Genomic DNA, 25,684 nt, shown 5'->3' on the forward strand with positions numbered 1-25,684 from the left:
GACAGGGGACTCGGTCATGCCCGGGGAACCTCTCCAAGGAGAAGCGACCCAACTCCCTGGCAGGCCCCTTCCTATGAAGTTAGAGACTCGCTGATGAGTAATGGATCTGGGTTCATTTAATAGGCCCCTCACCCGCAGCTCCTCAGAGGCCCGCCTCCCGTCAGGGGTCCGGTACTCCTGGGGACAGTGACTGACGACGCTCTGAAGGCGAGAAACCGCTCTCTAAGCCGCTCGCTGGGTCTCTCTCTCTCCCCACAATGCACCGGGGCCAGCAGGAAGGCCGCTCCGACCCCTAATTTTCCCGCGAATTCAGTTCAAAGAGGCGGCCGGGCCCGCGGTCGGCAGCGCGCACGGGCCAACCAAGCCGCGCCTCCGCGAGAAGAGCCTCCGCGTGACTGACGGGGGAATCCGCGGGCCAACGGGCTGGGCGGCCGGGCGGCGCGCGCTCCCGCCGGCCAATCAGAACGCCGGGCGGGGGAAGTGGGCGGAGCCAGGCCGGGCTAGGGTGAGCGGCTTCGGGAACGGAGCGGGGCTCTCAGGAGGAGACACTTTTTTTTTCCTCCCTCCTTCCCTCCTCTCCTCCTCCCTTCCCTTCCCCTCTCCTCCCCTCTCTCCTCCTTCCCCCCTCGGTCCGCCGGAGCCTGCTGGGACGAGCGGTTGGTATAGCCGGCGCTTACTCTCCGGGGCCGCCCGGCGGGTAGCTGGCGGGGGAGGAGGCAGGAACCGCGATGGCGCCTCAGAAGCACGGCGGTGGGGGAGGGGGCGGCTCGGGGCCCAGCGCAGGGTCCGGGGGAGGCGGCTTCGGGGCTTCGGCGGCGGTGGCGGCGGCGACGGCTTCGGGCGGCAAATCCAGCGGCGGGGGCTGTGGAGGCGGCGGCAGTTACTCGGCCTCCTCCTCCTCCGCGGCGGCGGCGGCGGCAGCGGCGGGGGCTGCCGTGTTACCGGTGAAGAAGCCGAAAATGGAGCACGTCCAGGCTGACCACGAGCTTTTCCTCCAGGCCTTTGAGAGTGAGTGCGTTTGAGCCTTTGAGGGCAGAAATACCCACTCTTCCGGCATTCGGGGGGTCGGGACACTCGGGCTGGGCCCCCCTTCCTCGCCGGGAGTCGACTTGATTTGGGAGTGGAGGGAGGAATGGTGGAGGGAGCTGTCCCCCCCCCCCCCACCTCCCCTCAGGGCTTACGGCTCCAAGTGTAGGGTCTTTGGGGAAAGTGGAATGGGAAGTCCAGGTGAGGGTCTGGACTCCCCGAAGATTTACACAAGGAGGGTCGGCAGTGGGGCCTCGCGTTAGGAGCTGGCTTCTTTCGGCTGAGGTTACCGTTGGGCTGCAGGTCTGGACGGTCTCGATCTGCAGTCAGATCCCAAGACTAGTTCTTGATCTTCCCGTGCCTTTCGTACTCTAGAAGTACAAGGGTTTCTTTCGGTGGGAGGTTTTGGGGAGCAAATTAAGTCTGTGAAATCGACAGAATTGCCCTTAGTCTGAAATGCCGACGCACCCCCCCCCCACCACCACCACCATCCCATCCCATCCCAACCGACCGCCACCACCTAGAAAAAAAAGAAAAAGAAAGAAAAAAAAAGAAATACCGACGCACCAACTTGGTGTGCATATTAACATGGCACCTTTTGATGCTTGAAGCCTTCCACATCTGTCCGCCCATTTCATGGATACACAAACTGAGACCGGGAGGGTTGAAGCATTCCGCTTACCTGGAGACGATCTCGGAAGTCTGCCCGTTGTACTTGTCTTAATGCCGGAACATTTTCTTATGTCAGTTTCTGCTTTAGGGTCTGTTTCGAGGGCAAAACTACGACCTAATTTGGGAAGGGGGACAAACAATAGAATTTATTAAAAAGAAACACACAACTATAAATATTTACAGCTGTCCTGAGATTGGTTTCCATTTTGCTTTTGTGTGAGTGCTATAATTTTGGATGATCTCTAGCACTGTCTTACAAAACTTGAATAAACCCCGCGCTACCGCTGAAGGTCTTTATTTACAATTTTTCCGTGGCATATGTTCAGGGCATGGTATCAGCTGTACTTGGAAAGACATAGTACATTGTGTAATACCTCTCTTTCATTCTCTCGTTAGTGCTTCATGAAATTCTAATTGGAATTTAATACAAGGAATATCAGCTTTTATTGAGACCTATATTGAACCTTAAGGGAGAGTCACATTATTTTTATTTTTGATTAATTTCAAAAGCTGGCGAGGATTTAAATTGGAAATACGGTGGAGAACTGAATCTCAGTAATGACAATAAACACACCCATTTGTACCCCTTCTAAAATATAATCTTTTAGTTTATTTAGAACAAAACCAAACTAACGATTCAGTGGATATTTGAACAATTATTTCTAAATGTTGAGAAGATAATTCTCCAAGAAAGGGTTAGCTATTTTGTTTTCTGTTGTGTCTACCATGGAGAAGTGAACTGTCATTAAGAAATAGATTTAGCCACAAAACAACTTGATTCTTTTCTAATATTGACCTTAGTTTCAGATAAGTTTAAATGCTTTGATGTATTTAATAATATAGTCATTTAGTCCATTTTGATACTGCTTTATTTAAAGGAACAATACTAATAGATCAATAATGTAACTGACATAATGGTATTGTATATAAAATATTTTCTATCTATAACCTAAGTCCTTATAACAAATTAAATTTTAATTAAACTCAGCATTAAAAAGCTTTTGGGAATCTGTCAATTACTTTAAAAATATGTGTTGAGGTAGTATTTATATGTTGAGATAATATTTACATTGAGCAAAATAGATAAAAATGAACTATAAAAAATATTCATTGAAAAATTTACCATTTGCTTTTCAGATTTCTTTTAATGTTATTGACTTTCATCATATCTTATTAGGACATATAGGAAACAGTTTTATTATGTTTTGGCTGACTACTATAAATTTTTTAAAAGACTGATCAAAAAGTGGAAACTTCATTTTTATTTGGCATCAATAAGTGGTTCTTTTGCTAAATCCAACTATCTTATTTCAGCTACTTTTGGGTGGAAGATAGTTTATAGTTTAATTAGCTTAATTAAATTAATGTAACTACTTTTCAATTCTGCATACAGATTAGTTTCAAAAGTACTTACCTTAGCCTGGCTGCCATGGCTCAGTGGTTGAACGTCCACCTATGAACCAGGAGGTCACTGTTTGATTCCTGGGCAACGCATATGCCTGGGTTATGGGTTCTATCCTCAGTGGGGGACATGCAGGAGGCAGCAGATCAATGATTCTCTCTCATCATTGACATTTCTATCTTTCCCTCTCCCTTCCTCTCTGAAATCAATAAATTTTAAAAAATAAGTACCTACATTAGAAATGCAAGGCTTAAGAACAAGACTGTGGAGCATCTTAAATTTCAAATAAATGTAGATGAATTTTGTGAATGTATACCATAGATCCACTGTCTTTTGAGCTACGGTGCATACTAATATAGTATTCTTGATGTAAATATTTAGTATATGACTTTCATAACAGGTGACTAGTTTATACTGATTACATGAACTGGATTGGTATTTTCTTAACAACTTGAGTAATAAGTAAATTTAGATAATGTTTGGGTTTTGTTTTTTGTTACCCAGAACCAACGCAGATCTATAGATTTCTTCGAACTCGAAATCTTATAGCGGTAAGTTATCAATAAAATTCATCAATATTATTTTTTCTTAGAATTTCACCTATTTAATTTTAATATTTTTAAAACTTTTTTTATAGCCAATATTTTTGCACAGAACTCTTACTTACATGTCTCATCGAAACTCCCGAACAAACATCAAAAGGTACATTTTATGAGTCTTATTTCAAGTTAACCAAACCATGTTAAAGTTTTGTTTTAAAGTACTATTTCTAATTAAAGATTAAATATGAAACTTAGGTAAAGGAGTGCCAGGTTGAATTGTTTGCAAAGTGATCATTTTTGTAAATTCCAGTTTATTACTATTTTTTTCCTAATAGAAATGATTTAGTAGTGAAGTGAATGAAATGATTTTACTGACTTATATTTTCACTCTTTGCTTCTAATTATTTTCAAGTTTGATAAAAGTTGAGAATTTAAATATTAACCAGAGGGCTCAGGGTAGCTATCTTTGATACCTAAACTTAACAGATAATTTTTTAATATTTCTTATATGTTCTAGCATTAAAGAATTTGCTTCTATATTGATAAGTTTAAAAAGTGTCATTTTATATCTTTGGTGGTGGTCTTACTAAAGTGGAAATACTTTTTAATATTCATTGATTAGAGAGAAAAAGGGAGAGAGAGATTAAGAAACATCCTCTTAGTTATTCATTCATTGATTGATTTTTGTATGTGCCCTGACTGGGGATCGAACCTGCAATCTTGACATTATTGGGACGATGCTCTCTAATCAGTTGAGCTACCCAGCCAGGGCCAGGAAATACTTTTGATGTCAATGGGATGAGTGTCCTTAAAAAAAATAAATCTTAATCATTTAGTCTTAAAGTGGAGTCTAGAAGTATCAGAGCTTATATTTGCTTTGTAATATTAACTTTTTTTAAAGATTTTTTTTTTTATTGATTTCAGAGAGGAAGGGAGAGGGAGAGAGGGATACCAACATCAGTGATGAGAGAGAATCATTCGTCAGCTGCCTCCTGCAGGCCCCACACTGGGGATCTAGCCCACAACCTGGGTATGTGCTCCGACCAGGAATCGAACTGCAATCTCCTGGTTCATAGGTCAATGTTCAACCACTGAGCCACACCGGCCAGGCTGTAATATTTAATATTAACCATATGTAATTGAATGCTAGTTTCTTGTCCTACATGCAGGGTTATTTATTGAGCATATCAAGTGAAATAACGTTTTTACTAAGCATTTGGTGTTGTCATCTTGACTTGGTAAAACAATTAAGCTATCTCAATAGACTTTTAAAGTAAACTCCTTTTAGGTTTCCTTTGGAGACTTCTACTGGTTATTAAGTAAGCATCATGGTGTGTTTTGTTTTGTTTTGTTTTTTAAATATATTTTTATTGATTTCAGAGAGGAAGGGAGAGGGAGAAAGAGAAAGAAACATCAATGATGAGAAAGAATCACTGATCAGCTGCCTCCTGCACACCCCACAACCGGGGCATATGGCCTGACTGGGAATCGAACCATGACCTCCTGGTTCATAGGTTGACGATTAACCACTGAGCCATGCTGATCAGGCCAGCCATTATATTTTCCATCTATAACCTAAGTCCTTATAGCAAGACATACTTTATTTTTTTTATTTTTTTAAACATATTTTTTTTTTTTTAATTTCTTTATTGATTAAGGTGTCACATATTTGTCCTCATCCCCCCATTCCCATCCCACCCCTCTCCCCACGCATGCCCCACTCCCCTGTTGAACTTAACCGTTGGATAGGCTTATATGCATGCATACAGGTCCTTTGGTTGAACTCTCCCCCTCCCCCCACCCTCCCCCTACCCTCCCGTATCCTCCCTCTGAGGCCCGATAGTCCGATCGATGCCTCCTTGCTTCTGGTTCTGTTCTTGTTCCTCAGTCTATGTTGTTCATCATTTCCTCTAGATGAACGAGATCAAATGTCACTAGATATATACTAATAAGAACTGAATGTGAGACGAGCAATAATATTTATGCTGACAGGCAAATGAATCAATCTGTAGCGAGCTTCCCCCTGGACCAACAGTTCTTTTGAGACCCAATTTCGATGTCCAGTAGTTCCTTATGTGTACATGTCAGCACTGACCCCTCAGCTCTGGATGGTGGACAAATGGTGGTAATGGAGGTCTGACTCCCTCTGGTTTGGTCTCGGCCGATCCCAGGGGCACGGCGTCACCTGGACTAAGGGGCACGTGGCCTCACCCATATCCAAGGGGCGCGTGGTCTCACCCGGGCCTGGGACCCAGCCTCACCCGGATGGATCCAGGGGCGCACGGCCTCACCCGGACCCAGGATCTGGCTTCACCCGTACCCAAGGACACTTGGCCTCTCCCAGACCCAGGGGCACGTGGCCTCACCCGGGCTTAGTTGCACAAGGCCTCACCTGGATCCAGGGACACATGGTCTCTCCCGGACCCAGGGACGCTTGGCCTCTCCCAGACCCAGGGCCACTTGGGCTCACCCGGGCCTAGGTGCACGAGGCCTCATCCGGATCCAGGGACGCATGGTCTCACCCGGACCCAGGGACGCTTGGCCTCTCCCAGACCCAGGGGCACGTGGCCTCACCCAGGCCTAGGTTCACGAGGCCTCACTCGGATCCAGGGACACATGGTCACACCCAGACCCAGGAACGTTTGGCAACTCCCAGACCCAGGGCCACTTGGGCTCACCCGGGCCTAGGTGCACGAGGCCTCATCCGGATCCAGGGACACATGGTCTCACCCGGACCCAGGGACGCTTGGCCTCTCCCAGACCCAGGGCCTCTCGGGCTCACCCGGTAAACATATTTTATTGATTTTTCACAGAGAGGAAGGGAGAGGGATAGAGAGTTAGAAACATCAATGAGAGAGAAACATCGATCAGCTGCCTCCTGCACACCCCCCACTGGGGATATGCCCACAACCAAGGTATATGCCCTTGACCGGGATTGAACCTGGGACCCTTTAGTCTGCAGGCTGATGCTCTATCCACTGAGCCAAACCAGTTAGGGCAAGACATACTTTAGCTTTGTATATATACCTAGGTCCGTGGTCGGCAAACTGCGGCTCTCGAGCCACATGTGACTCTTTGACCCCTTGAGTGTGGCTCTTCCACAAAATACCACAACCTGGGCGAGTCTATGTGAAGAAGTGGCGTTAGAAGAAGTTTAAGTTTAAAAAATTTGGCTCTCAAAAGAAATTTCAGTCGTTTTACTGTTGATATTTGGCTCTGTTGACTAATGAGTTTGCCGACCACTGACCTAGGTGAATTTGAAGGATTGAAATGTTAAAACTATTTGTCTTCTGGTAATGTTTCTGAATATATATAGAGAGAGCATTGCATTTAATAGGTGAAACTTACTTAAATACTTAGGAAGAGGGTGGTGGATTAGGCAACAGAATTAAATCTGTCTGCTCTTTACCTGTCAACTTCATTATTTCTATGCCTGAGTTCAACAAACTTTTTCTGTAAAGGACCCAGACAATAAATACTTTAGGCTTTGTGGTCTCTGATACAGAATTGAGGATATTCAGTAGGATGCAGTACTTACACAAAAAGAAAACAAATGTGTACAGATTTTTTAATTGATGAAATTCAAAATACCTTGGGTTGAGTATAGTGTTTTGAAATATCGGCCTACTGGTGGGCAGTATGGGACTCTTATTTTTGTGGGGTGGGGAGAGATAACAGCATAATTGGGGTTTAGAATTAGTGTTCTCTCATCAAATCAATTGCAAATGTTTATCTGTAAAAACCTCTCAGATTGTCGGCTGTGTAAAAACAGATAGTAGACTGGATTGATTAAATAGTGGTTAATTTTCCCCTGTATTTTAAAAAATATACTTTTATTTCATAAAAGGAAGGGAGAGGGGGAGAGAGAGAAACATCAGTGATGGGAGAGAATCATTGATCAGCTGCCTCCTGCATATCCCCCACTGGGGATTGAGCCCCCAACCCCGGCATGTACCCTGATTAGGAAATCAAACGACACTCAACCTCTGAGCCACATTGGCCAGGCTTTCCTGTAGTATTTTTAATATGGAAGGTTGGCTGGATTATCATCTAGGATGTTGCCTAATTTATATTTAAAAATGATTAAGTATTTTCAAAATAAATTAGAATTAATCCATAAATGCATAAAAATATATTTATTTAAAACCTAACTTCATAATTTTCTTGTCATGTTTGTTAGACTATTTGATTGTCTCGTGGGATATGTTCCTGTTATCTGCTAATGGGTGGAGGCAATTTTTTAAACTTGCCCTTAATTTATTGCCCTATAGGTAAAACATTACCTTTTGGGGAAGTTTTGAAGCAGTTTGCCAGCCAAGAAACATACATTCCACTTAGTTATTTCCATACCAAAAAAATGCATTGGGAATCACTTAATTCTTTTGTTATATCCCTGGCCTATCTAAGATATTAAGACTCATTTTTTCAAATTTTTATTTTTTTAATCACCCCAGGATATTTTCTCCATTTTTTTTTTTTTCCAAGAGAGAGTAGGGGGGAGGAAGGAAAGAAGAGAGAAAAACATCAATGTGCGAGAGATACATTGATTGGTTGCATCTCTTTCACACCCCAACCTGGGCAGATTCAGCCTGCAACTGAGGTACATGCCTTTGACCAGGAATCGAACTTGCAACCCATTGGTCCTTGGTTGGATGCTCATTAACCGCTGAGCCAAACTGGCCAGAGCATTAAGACTGATTTTTAACAAATTACACTACAACTTATATCTTTAAATGAATGCTGTCCTGTCCAAAGTAGTTGATGTGAGGATGGTATTTATTTAGCTCAGTAATTGTGGTCTTAGTTTAAACTGGGTTTTTTTGGAACTCCTTTTATTAAATTGCTTTTAGTATTACCCCTTTGCTCAAAATGCTTTTGGAACTAGCCTTGTACTTTTCACTTCATAGATACATTCAAACTCTATAGGCTAACACTACACTGACAACGTGGAATACTGGTGAGGAGAAGGACATCTTTTATTGAATCCTTTTACAGTTTTATGTTAGCTGTTTTTTAATCCTCCCAAGAAGATTTCCTAAAATTTCTTGAATTTAAAAATACTTTCCTTGGATGACTTTTTGATAACTATTTCCCCTTTTATATCTGACCTAAGTAGTGGTACCTTTCTAAAGAACAGAAATACTTGTTGCCTGGGTGTTGGGGCTGCTTTTATCTAGTTGCTTATGTGGTTTTCTTTCCCTCAAGGAGGAATGGGTTGTCTTTATGATCTTACCTGTTTCAAATGGTTGTTAATAATCAGTTCTCCTTTGCAGAACGCCATAATTTTGGAAGAGATGAACCTTGTGATTTAGTCTTTTTTTTTCCAACAGACAGAATTTCATCTTAATCATTACATTAACACTATTATTAAAAAAACTTTTAGTAGTTTTGCAACCCTCCTCAATAGTACATTTCAGTATTTGTTTGTTTCATTATTTATTTGTTTATTTTTATATATATAATTTTATTGATTTCAGAGAGGAAGGGAGAGGGAGAGAGATAGAAACATAAATGATGAGAGGGAATTGTTGATCGCCCCCTACTGGGGATCGAGCTCGTAACCCAGGCATGTGCCCTTGGCCGGAATCGAAGCCGGGACCCTTTAGACAGCAGGTTGATGATGCCCTATCCACTGAGCCAAACCAGCTAGGGCTCAGTATTTGTTTATTATTATTATTATTATTTATTATTATTATTATTTACATTTCAGTATTTATACTGAAAAGTCTTTGTGACTAGCCTAGAGGAATCTTACGTTTTTCTTCTTTCTTCTCTGTTATCTGTGGAGATTGAAAATGTATTGCCCTCCTTCATAAAGTACTTCTTACTATACTCTATTGGATGAAACTTTATTAATGAAGTTTTCAGTAACTCTAAAGGTAAAGAGAGAAGCTTTTTTTAAAAAAAAAATAAATAAAAGGTCTTTTGTTAATGGAGGCTATTCACCTGAACTATACATTCTATCAATTCTGTTCTTCCTATCAGTATTTTATTGCAACACATTTACATTAACATTTCTCTACTGATAATTTTTATTATAGCAGTTGTGTATAATAGCTGATTTTGAGGAATGAGGGTATTAGTAGTTTCTAGTATCTGAATTCAAGCTTTGCAAAGTAATTAATGCAGAATACATTAAACTTTTCAAGTCCTAAATTTGAAGAGAGTGTATGAGTATGATGATAAATATTTGTTCCAATTAACGTTATATATGGATCTAGACTTTTAGCCTCTATTTCTAGAACATTTATAGAAAACCAGCTTAAGATGAGGATTGTTTTAGAATCCATTCTTAAATTGCATTCTTAAATTCTTAATTTAAGTTCCTAGTTTGTGGAAAAATTACTCTCTTAAACTTGTCTAGTTAAAAGCTAGTAATATTTTTATGATTTGATGGGTATGTCCCTTAAACTTTAAAAATTTTTCATGATGATGACAACCATCTCTTTAATATGATATTCTGTAATGTTAGTCATTGCTAATAATCTTTGAGGATGTTAACTTTATATATTTTTTATAGAATATTCATTTTTATGTGATAGTGCTAGCACATATTTGTCAGGTTACTTAATAAAAGGATGAATGTTTTCAAAGTATACATAATTTGCATTTGTTTGGCTCAGTCCAACAGATGCTTGAATATCTACCATGTATAAGGCACTATGCCAAACATTATATGACTTTGCTTGAAAAAAAGCAATCTCTGTCCACCAGGAGCTTATAATATAGCAGGAGAAATAAAATATTTATACAAATTTCACATTTAGGAAACTTAAGTGTTAAAATAATTATAAACCTATGTGCCATAGGTAAGGAGAAATAACCCCAATTAAGATTTGGGAATAATTACAAAAGGTTTCATGGAAAAATTAGCATTTGAAATGGGACTTGAAGGCTTGTCTGCTATGTTATAACATAAACGGTCTCAGTAGTATGCATTGTTATGGCTAACCATAATTTACCTTATTAAAAATAATAAAAAATCAGATTTCCAACTTGCCTATTATAGTGACAATAAAGTGTAATCTGTTTGTTTTTCCCAGTTGAGAAGTGATTATTTTGTTTATCTGTTTCTTCCAGGAAAACATTTAAAGTTGATGATATGTTATCAAAAGTAGAGAAAATGAAAGGAGAGCAAGAATCTCATAGGTAAGATAACCTACATTAAGTGACATACTTGAGGAAAGAGGAAAATGATAGTGATCTTTTCCCTAGTGATTACCTCAGTATTATTAGGAGTTAGAAGGAACCTTGAGGTCACTTGGTCCAAACTCTTACACAAATCAGGAATTACTTCCTTTATACCATCCCTGGCAGAGAATCCTTAAGCCTCATCTTGAATACCTCCAGTGCTGAGAACTCAGTGTTTTCTAAGGCAGCTGTGTTCATTATCAATTATCTCTATTTCCAGTTTCTTAGATTTTGAATCCAAATTTCTGTAACTTCTGCAGTTGGTGTTAATGTTATAATTCATATAAGGAGGGATAGAGACTCATATTTACGGTGTACTTCACTATATGTTAGGTGCTGTGCCAGGTGCCTCACAACAGCATATTTCTTCTAAGTATCATCTTCAAATCTGAGAGAGGCTCTTTTTTTTTCATTTTGTCTTTCCCCTTATTTATTTATTTATATATGTATTTTTAAAATATATTTTATTGATTTTTTACAGAGAGGAAGGGAGAGAGATAGAGAGTTAGAAACATCCATGAGAGAGAAACATCGATCAGCTGCCTCCTGCACGCCCCCTACCGGGGATGTGCCCACAACCAAGGTACATGCCCTTGACCGGAATCGAACCCGGGACCTTTCAGTCCGCAAGCCGACGCTCTATCCACTGAGCCAAACCGGTTTCGGCTCTTTCCCCTTATTTACATCATTCAGGCAAAATATTCCTAACTTCATTTTGTATTTGAATATGTTTATCACTGGTAGTTTAATAAATTTGACAATTTGGGCAGAATCTACTTATTGTATGTTTTCAGATGTGACACCCAGAACTAATTCCCTAAATGTCCTAATAGCTGTCCTAATAGACAGTATGTTTTCATTCCTAGGCGGTATTATTCTATTTATTCTTTGTTTTTACTAAAGGAAGTTAAATACTATTTTAAAGAGAAACAAGAACTTAGGTGGTATTCATTCATTGACTCATTTTAGGGAGAATGCAAAACTAAAAATAACAGGTTTTTAAAAAAAATAGAGTTGAAAAAATTGCCACAGTGGATTTTTCTTTTTCTTTTAGATATATTATTGATTTCAGAGAGGAAGGGAGAGGGAAAGAGATAGAAACATCAATGATGAGAGAGAATCATTGATTGGCTGCCTCCTGCACACCCCCAATTGGGGATCAAGCCCGCAACCTGGGCATGTGCCCTTGACTGGAATCGAACCCGGGACCCTTCAGTCCACAGGCCAACGCTCTGTCCTCTGGGCCAAATCGGCTAGGGCTCTTTTTTCTTTTGAAGTTTAAATCATATCTTACCAATTTCTATAGGCTATGCACTGATTTAATGATGCTTCATGTACGGTTTCTCATTTTGGTGACTGGTGTAAGATGTCATTTTTGCAAATGCTTATATTTAAAGTTTGGCTTTTGAATTACAATATTTTGTTACTTGAATTATAAAATCACATTTTTAGTTTTATATCCTGCAATCTTGTAAGACCAAAGTGTAATTTCTATTTCCATATCTAGGCAATCTTGACTTGTAAATAAGCTTTGATGGTCTGTTCTAGAAGCTGAAATCACTGATCTTTACTTAATCTATTCCTGCCCACGAAGCACCTTTCAATGCAGGAATATTCCCGGTGCATGTACACTCTACTCTTTGCTTGCGTTTTTATTCCAGATTCTTTTCTGGTCATTTGCCCTGGACAAAGCTCTTGGGATCCTCAAGGCCTTTTTTACTTAAAGTGTAAACTGTTCTGACCTCCCTCATTCTTTTCTACTGAACACCTTAATAGTTTGCCCTTCAGGTCTTTCAGGGTTCATGTGAGAAGGAAGAATGAACCAAGAAGAACATTTAACCCTTTTCTTCTTCCCTTTCAAACTTCTACCTTCATCACTGCTGAACCCTACTACTATCTCTTTGTGACATTGTCTTAGATAAATATTACAGAGCTTGCCTTAGAGGAGGTAGGGAGTCTTGTGAGGGAGATAGAACATGCTGGTTAATTCTCTTTGAATAATCACAATAATTTTGTTCTTTTTGACCCAGTGGGTTCAGTAATTAGACAAGTACTGTAATGGGTATTGTTAACCAGCTCATAGCAACATCAGAGATTTGCATAGAATTCCTGCTTGTTATTTTGAAAAACAACTTTTTCAATCTTTAAGATCCAGCTGGGACCATTGAGTTGGATATTTCAACCCCCAAGATTTTCTTTTTTTAAAATTGGTTTCAGAGAGAGGAAGGGGCTGCCTCCTACATACCCACCACCGGGGATCGAGCCTGCATCCCAGACATGTGCCCTGACCAGGAATTGAATCATGACCTCTTGGTTCATGGGTTGATGCTCAACCATTGACCCACACCGGCCGGGCAATATTTTATTTTTTACAAACTAACTCTGTTGGAGCTGACCATGCTTAATACGCAGCAAAGCACTTTAGGCCAAGGGGAAGTATTGAGTTAATGTGCTAGCTCCGTGGTCGGCAAACTGCGGCTCCCGAGCCACAAGCGGCTCTTTGGCCCCTTGAGTGTGGCTCTTCCACAAAATACCACAGCCTGGGCGAGTCTATTTTGAAGAAGTGGCGTTAGAAGAAGTTTAAGTTTAAAAAATTTGGCTCTCAAAAGAAATTTCAGTCGTTTTACTGTTGATATTTGGCTCTGTTGACTAATGAGTTTGCCGACCACTGTGCTAGCTGTTTCAACCCCTGCCCCCAAAATGTCTCAGTGGTGCTCCTGGAGTCACTAAAAAGAATTGGGATATTCTTTCATTTTAAGTTTACCTCCAAAACCTTGTAGTATTGTTAAATGACTTCAATATATTTCTCATCTCAAATTAGGTATAATCCTATTGTTTACTAAATTTCTCACACAGGATTGTAAAATGTTTCTTAGACACCAATATATGATGCCAGCACTGTAAAACTTGGCTTGTAAAATCGTTGATCAAATTCTCTTACAAGAGAACAAAATAAATCTTTTTTGTTCCATGACATTAATTACTAGTAGTTAAAATCTTAAATCATATACATTCTCTTCCATCTATATTTTTATTCTGTACGATTTCAGATGTAGAAATCTTGTTCAGTTTAATTGCATTCTGGATTTGTTCAACAGCTGTAATCTGGGAGTTTTCTACTGTAACTTCACGTTCTTTCAGCACTTCCAAAGTTGTAATAGCTCCACTCCCAAACCCAATGTATTTCATGCTCCTGAGTTCTAGGGGAATATCAGGATAATCCAAAAAGCTCCTAAGTTCCAGAGAAATATCAAGATATACAAAAATAATATAGTACTACAGCCCAAAAGTTAGAATAATCAAATGCCTGGCCTATTTATGACATTTATAGTGACTTATAGTGACTTATAAACCAAACCAAATTCCCAGCATTATCCGTGCAAAATGAAGTTGGTGTTCCAGGATTTTTTATGTAGTTTCTACTCTAGATAAATAGTTGTCTTACTAGTCACAGATAATTGCAGAAATTTACTAGGGCAGGGGTGAGGAACTTTTTTTCTGCCAAGGGCCATTTGGATATTTATAACATCATTCTTGGGCCATACAAAATAATCAGCTTAAAAATTAGCCTGCTATATTTGGTCAAACATTTAATTTACTTACTCCTAATGCCTTGGCAGGACCAGACCAACTGTTTTTGTGGGCTTTATGGCCTGCGGGCCAGACATTCCCCACTCCTATATTAGAGGAATGGGCTGATAGAAAAAAGAAAAACATTGCCCTGGCCAGTGTTGGTCAGTGGTTAGAGCATCAACCCTTGAACCGAAGTGTTGTGGGTTTGATTCTGGTCAAGGGCACATACCTTGGTTGCAGGTTCCCTGCCCCAGTTGGGGTGTGTGCAAGAAGCAACAATTGATGTGGCTCTCTCACATTGATGTTTCCCCTCTCTTCCTTTCCCCCACCCTTTCACTTTCTAAAATCAATGGAAAAAATATTAAAAAAGAAAAATATGGGTATTTCATGGTTTTTACTTCTTTAAGGTGTTGGTCAATTCATGACAATAGACCAGAATTGTCATCTGTAACTTTAAAACTCAGTTTCAAAGCCTACCCTTGATGAATATTGCTTCTTTTCTTGCAAAATGGCTTCTGAAAATTCCATGGCAATGAGCAAATCTTAGAAATTTATGGTTGTCTCGCCTCAGTCTCCCAAGTTTATACTGATGTTTCCTCTTGCTTTTTTTGGTGTGACTATATTTAAAATATCTTTATTTTCTTTTTAGAATGTCTTATATCCTGTCTTCTCGAGCTCTTGTTCTGGCACTTAAGTTTATTGTGGGCTTTTTATTTACTTTGGGTTTTGACCAAGCACTATGGCTTATTGGAATAAATCTCTGGTATTTCTGTAGTTTTCTATCCTAGCAGGATTCCCAGTGGTCTCCTGTGTTATTAATCCTACCAATTTTGGAATTACTATAACTCCTGACTTATAAGTGCATCTCCACTAGCTGAAAGGTCAGCATGAAAAGATTTCCAAATTGGAGTTGCTTCCAAAAGTATTTCCTTGGGCGAGATGAGAAGCAGGATGTCTTCTCTTTCTTCTCCTTATTTATCTTTCATTCCTGGTCCACTGTTAGTAGCTAGAGAAGTCCCCTCAAAAGATATCTGAACTACAACTTTTACTAGGGATATTTTCCAACCTCTGGTTTTAGTAGGTTAATAAGGTAAATGTCTTTCATCACTTTCTATAGTTGTTATTACAGCCTAAGCTTTAGAATTAGAAATCTTCCTTTTGTAAGCATCTTTTTGTACTATTACAAGGCCCGGATCTATTTTTTTCTGGGATTCCCATTTACTTAGTGTACCACTTCCCAAACACTATATATACTATCTCCTAGGGCCGTGGTCGGCAAACTGCAGCTTGCGAGCCACATGCGGCTCTTTGGCCCCTTGAGTGTGGCTCTTCCACAAAATACCACAGCCTGGCGAGTCTATTTTGAAAAAGTGGCATTAGAAGAAGTTTAAGTTTAAAAAATTTGGCTCTCAAGGGAAATTTCAATCGTTGTACTGTTGATATTTGGCTCTGTTGACTAATGAGTTTGCCGACCACTGTCCTAGGGGATATAATGGTGAGCAAAAAAAGATGAAGACCCAGCCTTTATGAAGATCATTGGCATTTAGGGGGAAAAAGACATAATCATATAATAAATATAAATAAGTGCCGGGAAAGAAAACTATAGGGAAGCTATGAGTGTGTAAAGCAAGAGAACCAGCTCTTGTTTAAGATATTGGCTTTGGAAATAGTGATGGTCAGGGAGGGCTTTTCTGAAAAAATGAACTGAGATTTGAAAGATAATATAGGACTAAGTAGGGCAAGAGGATGAGCAGATAGCTGATTCTAGATAAAGGAAATATTATACATATGTCATTTGAGGCCAGAGTAGCTGACAGGGAGAGTGGCATTAAATGAGGCTAAAGCAGATGGCCTTGGCCAGATAATGCAGATCCTTGTAGGCTATTTAAGGATGTTGGTCTTCATCCTAAGAAAGCCATAAATTATTTTAAATAGATATATCACATTAATGGTACTTCTCTACCCTTCTCTTTTAGAGATTAAGGCTGCTCCTTGAGTTGACTATGTCTTTTCCATCATTAATAAGATCTGATGATTTCCTTCTTTGTTTTGATAATTTGGCTGCCTTGAGTGTACATTTTGAAGTTGTTTTCAAATTATCATCTCTTCATACTTGAGTTTTAGTTGTTTCTTTTTCAGAACCTGGGCCATAAATTTCTTTTTACATACCTATTTCTGAAGGTGCCATATCAATCACTGCCGAGCATATCTGATTCTTAAAATTTAAGTGGTTAAGTACAAATTTTAAAAACATTCCTTTGTTAAAAAAAAATGTTCCTTTGTAAAATATGGGTGTTGACAATAATTCCCCTACTAGTATGTTTGTCCATAGTATTTCTAGAAGGTGATTGATTTATATTAATGGATTCTCTCCATTCAACTTTATCTTCTCTCACTACAAAGGGCTCCCATTCTTGTGTCTGAACTTCAAAGGAAACCAGATTCCAAAATAATAGGCTTGGAGCAGTCATCAGTTTCTCAGCTTAATACATTACTAGAGGCCCGATGCACGAAATTCGTGCAAGAGTAGGCCTTCTTTCCCCCGGCTGCCAGCACTGGCTTCCTCTGGCACCCGGGACCCAGGCTTCCCTCGAAGCCCCGTCTTTGTTTAGAAGGTCGTCCGGAAGGACGTCTGGTTTAATTAGCATACTACATTTTTATTATTATAGATAGCATTAAATGTATAAGAAAAGTTAGGTAACTAACATCTAACAAAGTAGGTGCCAAATAGTTTATCATGAAACTTGTCCTGTTATGAGGTAGTAAAATTTTGGCCCTAGAAATGAAACCTTATACTTGCCACTATCAGATTTATTTTCTCATCTTTTGTAGATGGATACTTTTGTAAATACACTAATCACATGCTTGTATATTATGGCAATATTAAATTTCTATTAAAGTTTTTAAAGTCTTGTTCTTAATTTCTTGCCTTGTTGTGGAGTGGTAAGTTTTCCCAATGAGACCTCAGTTTGCAGACTACATTTTGAGTGACACTGATTTAAAATATTTTCTGGAGTAGGTCAAGATGTTTCTGGCATTTTAAAATTGGAAGTTAAAATCACATTTCCTATAAAAACAATGCAAATAACACTATAAGTACTACAGTGTAATGGCAATTACACTGACCTTAAAAATCTTGCTACTCTTGAGAGGATATCATTATCCTTATAAAAAGTATTTATCAAGTGCCTCTCTTGATAGAAGTACTTATGAAGACACTGCTAGGTTCTAGGGGTGCCGATAAAATAAAATGATTGTTGAAAGAGAACCTGTGTGAAAAAAATAGTGATAAAAAATGGTAAATAGAAGTGCTTATAAAGGAAATTTAAGCTCTCTGATTATAAAGCTCTGGGATGGTTGGGGATTGGTTTTATGCAAGACTCAGTCCTGAGAGGTCATTTTCTCATTTTACAGATATCGGATCACAGCGAATAACTAAAGCCAGAATTCAAACTTGAATTTTCTGTCTCTAATTAATCAGTCTAATCTATTTTCCTACTTCATGTTATCATTGTAACCTATTTTCCTATATAAGGCTTTAGTGGCTATAAAACAAATGGGAGCCATATTATAGACAACAGTAAGACAAAAGATTTGGCAGCTAAGGACTCATTAGAAAATTTGGAGAAAGGAATATTACATGGTGTTTTTAACAAAATTAACCTGGCTTTAGCATGTAGGTTTTTTAAATGAAGCAACAAAGACTAGGATAGGCTGGTTGTGACTAATGTATATTCCAATACGTGGAAATTCTATAATTTCCAATTATTACATGCTCCTTAATATTATCTCACTTCAGTGTCTTTATACAGGGTGTGCCAAAAAAATGAATACACAATGTCTGTAGACTCTACTGTATTTTGAAAATGAAATGTATATTCATGAACACTTCCTTTATAATTATTCAAAGCGTGTATATATTTTTTGGGGACACCCTGTATAACTCTTTCCCCCTGCTTATAAGAATGCCTAGATTATCACCATCTTTTTTAAACCCCCCCCCCCAAAAAAAAAAAAAACCATATCCTTTATGGATCCTTATGCCCTTTAATTACTATGTACTTTCATTCATTACACTAGTAAATTTATTTTTTTCTTTTAATAAAGGGAGACTTTTTAAAAAATATTTTTTTATTGATTTCAGAGAGGAAAGGAGAGGGGGAGAGAGAGAAAATCAACGATAAGAGAGAATCATTAATTGGCTGTCTCCTGCACATCCCCTACTGGGGACTGAGCCTGCAACTTGGGCATGTGCTCTTGACCGGAATCAAACGTAGGACCCTTCAGTCCACAGGCAGATGCTCTATCCACTGAGCCAAACCAGCTAGGTCATAGTAAATTTCTTATTTAAAATCTTTATTGTTGAAAGTATTACATATGTCCACCTTTCTCCCCCCCATTAACCCCCTCCAGCTCCTTTTCAAAAAATATTTTTATTGATTTTAGAGAGAAAGGTAGAGGGGGAGAGAGAAATATCAATGATGAGAGAGAATCATTGATAGGCTGCCTCCAGCAGGCCCTCAGGCATGTGCTCTTGGCAGGAATCGAACCGGGGACCCTTCAGTTTGTAGGCCGACGCTCTGTACCTTGAGCCAGACTGGCTAGGGCTCTTTTTCTTTTTCGTTAATCCTCACCTGAGGATATTTTTCCATGGATTTTTAGAGAGAGTGGAAGGGAGGGGGAGAAATAGAGAAATATTGATGTGATTGGTTGCCTTCCACACACTGAGGTTACTTGTCCTTGAACAGAATTGAACCCGGGACTCTTCAGTCCACAGGTTGATGCTCTATCCACTGAGCCAAACCAGCTAGGGCAATTACCTTAGTCCAGTGGTCGGCAAACCGAGGCTCGCGAGCCACATGCGGCTCTCTGGCCCCTTAAGTGTGGCTCTTCCACAAAATACCACGTGTGGGCCCGCACGTACAGTGCGATTGAAACTTCGTGGCCCATGCGCAGAAGTCGGTTTTTTGCCTGGGCAAGTCTATTTTGAAGAAGTGGCGTTAGAACACTCAAGGGGCCAAAGAGCTGCATGTGGCTTGGTGGCTTTCGAGCCGCGGTTTGCCGACCACTGCCCTAGTCAATTTCTTGAGTAAGAGATCAGTACTGCTTCCCTTTCCCCAATATCTATTCTCTATAGCTCCCTCCCTCTCTGGTGTCTTATCTCACTACAGAAACTGTTCTGGAAAGTTAGGAATGGCTTCTGACCAACAAATAGATCGTTTTATTTTGTGGTTTAAAGATACTACAAAAACCTGTTGATGTCTCTGTAATTCTATCCCATCTTAATCGTTTTTCATTGTGAGTAGATATTTTCAAAACAAATAGGATCTTTATAATTTGTTTCTTTTTCCTTTTCTATTGCTTCTAAAACTAGTAGTGGAAATGACATGTTGAAAACAGTCATTTGTAATTGTGTATTACACCCCTCCCCCCATTGAAGTAGAAAGTGATGTTTTTTTATATTTGTTAGAAGGTTGAATTCCCATAGCTTTGGAATATTCAGACACTTTGCATGGATTCAGCAACCCTTATCGAAAAAAATAAAAAAATTGTGGGGTGGGAAGGGAAACTTGTTCCTATTTTATAGGTATAACACTAAAGCACAGTAAATTATCTTGCCTCTCATTTGGTGGTCTGTTTTTATCTGCCTTAATCCTTTGGTGTTTTCATTTTTGTGTGTGATATTTGTTTATTTTTTAATGTGTAGACAATATTTCAGATGTCATACTTAATGGAAAACATGGAGTCATGGGCTTGAATCGAGTTAAGAATAAGAAAATCAAATATTTATAAATTACCTGAAGTAGCTTTGATTTTAATGTTATGATTTAAAGTCTAGGCTATTTTTATTATAGAGCATTAATATGATAAATGTTTTGTTTGTTCTCTTTAGCTTGTCAGCTCATCTGCAGCTTACCTTTACTGGTTTCTTCCACAAAAATGGTATGTACTTTAAACATATTGGCATTCTAACAACAAAACACCATTGTGAACTAAAAAATTACTTCATGTGTGTAAATTTATAAAATGGAAAAGATGTTGAGTCTGATAAATGTTACACTTGTTAGTTGACCTCTTCAGTGCTTTTCATTATTGCTTTATGTGATGAATAATGGGATGTGGAGGATGTAACTTGCAACTCTTTAAAAGTTAGTGGTTCTCAAATTTTAGAGATGTGCCAAATTCTGAAAATATCTTGGCACTTCGTTTAAAATCCATATAGCTGGGCCCTACAAAGACTCAGATCTACTAGGGTGGAGTTTAAGAGTACATTTTAATAAAGTACAAGCCCAGCTGGTGTAACTCAGTAGTTGAGTGTCAACCCATGCGCCAAGAGGTTGTCAGTTCAATTTCCAGTCAGGGCACATGCCTGGGTTGCAGGATTACTCCCTGGTAGGGGCCATGTAGAAGGCAGCCGATCAATGATGTTCCTCTCTCATCCATGTTTCTCCCTCTCCCTTTCTCTTCCTCTCTCTCAAAATCAATAAAAACACATTTTTTTAAAAAGGGAGTAGATTGCTGTCCTACTAAAAAAACCCCAAATAGTTAAATAAACAAAATGATTATATTAGAACAGTTTGATAGCTTTTTTTACATAACCATTATGAGCTCTGTTCATATCTCTATTGGCAGCTAGTGTAACTTCTTTCTAGTTTTGCTTTAGATCTGGTCCATTTTTTGTATAGGAGTAACTTAAGTAGCACTTTTGTGGTTTTTTTTCCCCCTAATCCAGTGGTCGACAAACTCATTAGTCAACAGAGCCAAATATCAACAGTACAACGATTGAAATTTCTTTTGAGAGCCAAATTTTTTAAACTTAAACTATATAGGTAGGTACATTGTTATTAACTTAATTAGGGTACTCCTAAGCTGGCCTTTGCTAAAAACGTCCTCAATCTCATTGAGGCATGTGGCTCGAGAGCCGCGGTTTGCCGACCACTGCCCTAACCTATTTATAATCTTATAGAGTCCTTACTTCTAATCATTATTTGGTTTTCTGTGATACTTTTAAAGTACATGGACTCTAATACTTTGGAAATTTATCATTTGAATTTTGTAGGTTTGTGAACTCTTTGTTCCCAGGGACTTACATAAAACATATAAATTCTCCATCACTGAAGTTAGTAATTGATAGTAATTGAATAATATTTACTGATCAATATTATTTTGTTAATTAATATTAGTTGAACAAATTTTAGTTGAATTAATTAGTTGAAATTAATTGAAAAGTAGTTTGATTAAACTGTTCTCATGTCTGCATGCCAAAGTGTGTAAAGTTCAAAAATTGCTTGAATTCACTTGAAGCTTTTATTTTTCCTTGATGTTACTGAAGTAAATGAGAAAAGTAAACTCTGTTGATACTTCTGTTTCCAGAAAATAATTTCCCATTATAATCAAATTAGTGGAATTTGGGAAGAAGCAGATATATTGCCTCTCTTGTCTATTCAAAGTATTGTTACAGGTTGTTGGGTTTTTTTAAGAAATATTTTTAAATATTTTTATTGATTTTTAGAGAAAGAGGAAGGGAGAGGGATAGAGAGATAGAAACATCAATAGAGAAACTGGAGATCGAGCCGACAACCTGGACATGTGCCCTGACTAGGAATCAAACCAGTGATCTCTTGGTTCCTGGGTCAGAGCTCAACCATTGAGCCATGCTGACCAGGGAAGAAATAAATTTTTAAAAAATATATTTTATTGATTTTTTTTATAGAGAGGAAGGGAGAGGGATAGAGAGTTAGAAACATCGATGAGAGAGGAACATCGATCAGCTGCCTCCTGCACACCTCCTACTGGGGATGTGCCCGAAATCAAGGTACATGCCCTTGATTGGAATCGAACCTGAGACCTTTCAGTCCACAGGCTGATTGATGCTCTATCTACTGAGCCAAACCGGTTAGGGCAGAAATAATATTTTTAAGAAACCAGGATAAAAAACCAACATCCAGGTCTCTAAAATCTGATTATTTTTTCTTTTGTTTTTTTAAATGAAGACTTTTTGTTTAGCAGTTACTATTTGAAACTGCTTAGAATGAATACACAAAGATTATTAGGGTGATATTTTCGGAGTAAGTAATGTTTGGAGAGTAATGTTTTGTTACTGCATTTTAGCCATTGGATTATTTTTGCTATATTAAAGTATTTTTATCGTGGATATAATTTTCAAATAGACTGATTCAAATTCATTTTATGCACACTTTTTAAGTAGAAAAATTGTCCAGAATCTCAGGACAAAAATTATTTTATTTCTGTATGTTTATAGATTCACTTATTATAATTCTTCCACATAATACTGAAACTTGATGATGAAAGAATAAATATTTAAAATTTTGACCTATTAATGCCTTTAGGCTTTAAAAACAAGCTATGGCCCAGTGTGGCTCAGTGGTTGAGCATCAACCCATGAACTGAGAGGTCACCGGTTCAATTCCCAGTCGGGGCACATACCCAGGTTGTGGGCTCAATCCCCAGTAAAGGGCCTGCAGGAGGCAGCTGATCGATGTTTCTCTCTTGTCGATATTTCTGTCTCTCCCTCACTCCCCCTCTCTAAAAAAGTCAATGAAAACATTTTAAAAATAAAAATAAAGTCAAATTATGGAAAATAATTTGTTAGTTAATTGGTATAGGTAATACAGAATATATTTTTAAATTAAAATACTTACACCCTTGTGAACCGAGAGATTCCTTCAGAGAAATTCTGGTGAAAAGGTCAAAAATAGATATTTTTATTTTGAAATGATAATATGCTTATATAACTATTTTTTTAAATCCATTTTTTTATCTCTTTGGTCTTGAGTCAAATCAAAGATTTTTTAGTTTAACATCTCTGCATTCAAAGTTAAACATGTATAATAGTAATTGGTTTAATTTAAATGTATTTTAAACTAAATAATTTTTTAATGATAGATATTGGGAGAAGGAAAAATTTTTAAATGTTTATTTTATGTGTGATTGTCTTTCCTGAACATTTCATTGTTTTTTCCTCTTGAACTATTTTATTGGTGCTTTCCAATAAGAAGCTTTAACTATATTTGTCTTTTTTTTTTATAATTGCAGTTTATTACTTTGTTTTATTGTTATAATTATTAGATCTTTATAGCAGAAGTAATAGGTAAGCCTTTTTAGTTTTAATTAAAATAATAGAGCCATTATTTGAATGAAAAGAAAATCACAGGGCCTACCAGGATAGTGCATGATCCTGATAGGCCAAGGTTTCGGTTCAATCCCAGGTCACCCAATGAATGTATAAATAGGTAGAACCAACAGGTCAGTGTTTCTTTCTGTCTTTCTCTCCCTGTCCCTCCCTCCTTCCTTCACTCTCCTTTTCTCTCTCTCTTTAAAATCAATAATTAAAACAATTTAGGGGGGAGAAAAGAAAATCAGTATATAAGAAGGTAATTACAATTGTCTTGTGAAAGGTTTATTTAAGTGACTATATGTAAAGGCTTTTTAAGAGTTTGCTGCACATTTGAAACTGATTTTGGCCATAGCTAGTTTGCTCAGTCGTTAGAGCGTCGGCCCACAGACTAAAGGGTCCTGGGTTCAATTCTGATCAAGGGCATGTACCTCAATTGTAGGCTCGATCCCCAGCCCCAGTTGAGACACATGTAGAGGCAACCAGTCGATGTGTCTCTCTCACATAGATGCATCTCTCTGTCTCTCCCCCTCCCTTCCACTGTCTCTAAAGATCAGTGGAAAAGGTATCTTTGAGTGAGAATTAACAAAAGGAAGAAAAGAATGAATAAAATTCTGAGAAGTCTTTCATATTAGAAATTTCTAGACTTCTTAGGAAAATGAGTACTGTATTTATATATTTTTAAAAATACATGAAGTATTGATTTTTCTATTTAGATAAGCCATCACAAAACTCAGAAAATGAACAAAATTCTGTTACTCTGGAAGTCCTGCTTGTGAAAGTTTGCCACAAAAAAAGAAAGGTAACATATACAATGATATTGGTAGATTAAGTAAAATAATTTTTAGAATTTGAATATGTTCATTTGTATATACTTTGTATTTAAACCGTGAAAGCTTTTAAATATGATGGTGCCTGAATTGTAAAACTGATAACCTCTTTGTCAACCTCCCAGATCTGTGCGTTTTCTTAGTCTGGCTGTAGGTATATGCATAAAAGTTTCTCCTGTAGGAATCTGACAGTGAAGGGAAGAAGCTATCTTTTAATATTTTAAGACATAAATTCAGTTACCTCCCTACTACTTAAGTCTATTCTTACACCTATTGAAATTTTAAATAAGGGCGAAGAGAGAGTTTTTCCAAAAGGATTATTTTTTCAAAAATAATCCTCTCAGTCTAAGAAATTATGTTGCCAGCGTTATCAGCCATTAACTTGTTAATACATTGCTTCAAGTTTTTATTATAAGATGAAAGTATTGTCATAAAAACAAGAGTTGTAATGGTTAAATTTCCTGGACAACCCACCAAAGTCAACAGATATACTTTTAGTAGCCTTAAGTCAAGTCCTTGGGTTTTATGAAGTTCCTATTGCTGATGTTCTTCCAAAATCATAGTAAGGTGATACAGGACTTGAAAACCGCTAGAGCCTTGGTATGGATGGACTAAGGTGAGAGGAGATGGCAGAATAAATATTTATTAAAAACTTTGCAGTTAAGAAATATCACTTTCCGTGCCTCCAACTCCCATGCACATATGACATGCAGTAATGTGAAAATTCTTTAATATATATTTTTATTTAGGCAAAAATATGTGAATATACCTATAATATCCTTTTTATGTTTAAAAAAATAATAAGCATAAGTATTTTCTTGGAAAGATGGATATACTAATATTAGTTATCTCTGGAGTGTAAGATCTGGGGGGTAGGGAAAACATTTTTCATTTTATACTCTTTTGTGGATTAGACTTTTTTTTTTTTTTTACCATAAACATGTATTTATTTTAAAAAGAAGCTACAATGAAATATGTACTATATTTTCTTGTTATAAAAATCTTATGCATCTTCTAATTTTTCACCTATGCTCTTGCAACATAATTCTAGTTATGTAATTGCAGAACGTTACTCATAAGATGATGAATATTGCCTCTGTTAAACAACGTATTTAAATGAATTTACTTATGTCATAATGTTGACAGTGAGATTATAATTCTCTCTTTTCATTTCTAATGGTCTCATCTATTTTTTTGTTAAAATGTAAAATTTAAGGGGAAAAGATTAACAAGTTTAATGTTTAAGCATGATTTTAATTTCATATTTCTAATTTAAAACTTGTAGATTATCAGCTAAATATTGGATATACTT

The 25,684-nt window shown here is 37.9% G+C and overlaps 1 protein-coding gene across 1 annotated transcript in view; it reads left to right on the forward strand.

Moving 5' to 3' along the window:
• The first annotated feature begins 514 nt into the window (after positions 1 to 514).
• The window catches only part of SUZ12 (SUZ12 polycomb repressive complex 2 subunit), a 44,117-nt gene continuing 18,947 nt past the window's right edge, over positions 515 to 25,684 (forward strand). The window contains exons 1-6 of the mRNA XM_008147780.3: positions 515 to 1,008; positions 3,605 to 3,651; positions 3,738 to 3,802; positions 10,723 to 10,791; positions 20,300 to 20,349; positions 24,259 to 24,344. Of these exons, the coding sequence (XP_008146002.1) occupies positions 729 to 1,008; positions 3,605 to 3,651; positions 3,738 to 3,802; positions 10,723 to 10,791; positions 20,300 to 20,349; positions 24,259 to 24,344 (597 nt within the window). The 5' untranslated portion in view covers positions 515 to 728. The remainder of the gene's footprint in view (positions 1,009 to 3,604; positions 3,652 to 3,737; positions 3,803 to 10,722; positions 10,792 to 20,299; positions 20,350 to 24,258; positions 24,345 to 25,684) is intronic.

Source organism: Eptesicus fuscus, chromosome 20 (genome assembly GCF_027574615.1).
Source record: "Eptesicus fuscus isolate TK198812 chromosome 20, DD_ASM_mEF_20220401, whole genome shotgun sequence".
NCBI lineage: Eukaryota > Metazoa > Chordata > Mammalia > Chiroptera > Vespertilionidae > Eptesicus > Eptesicus fuscus.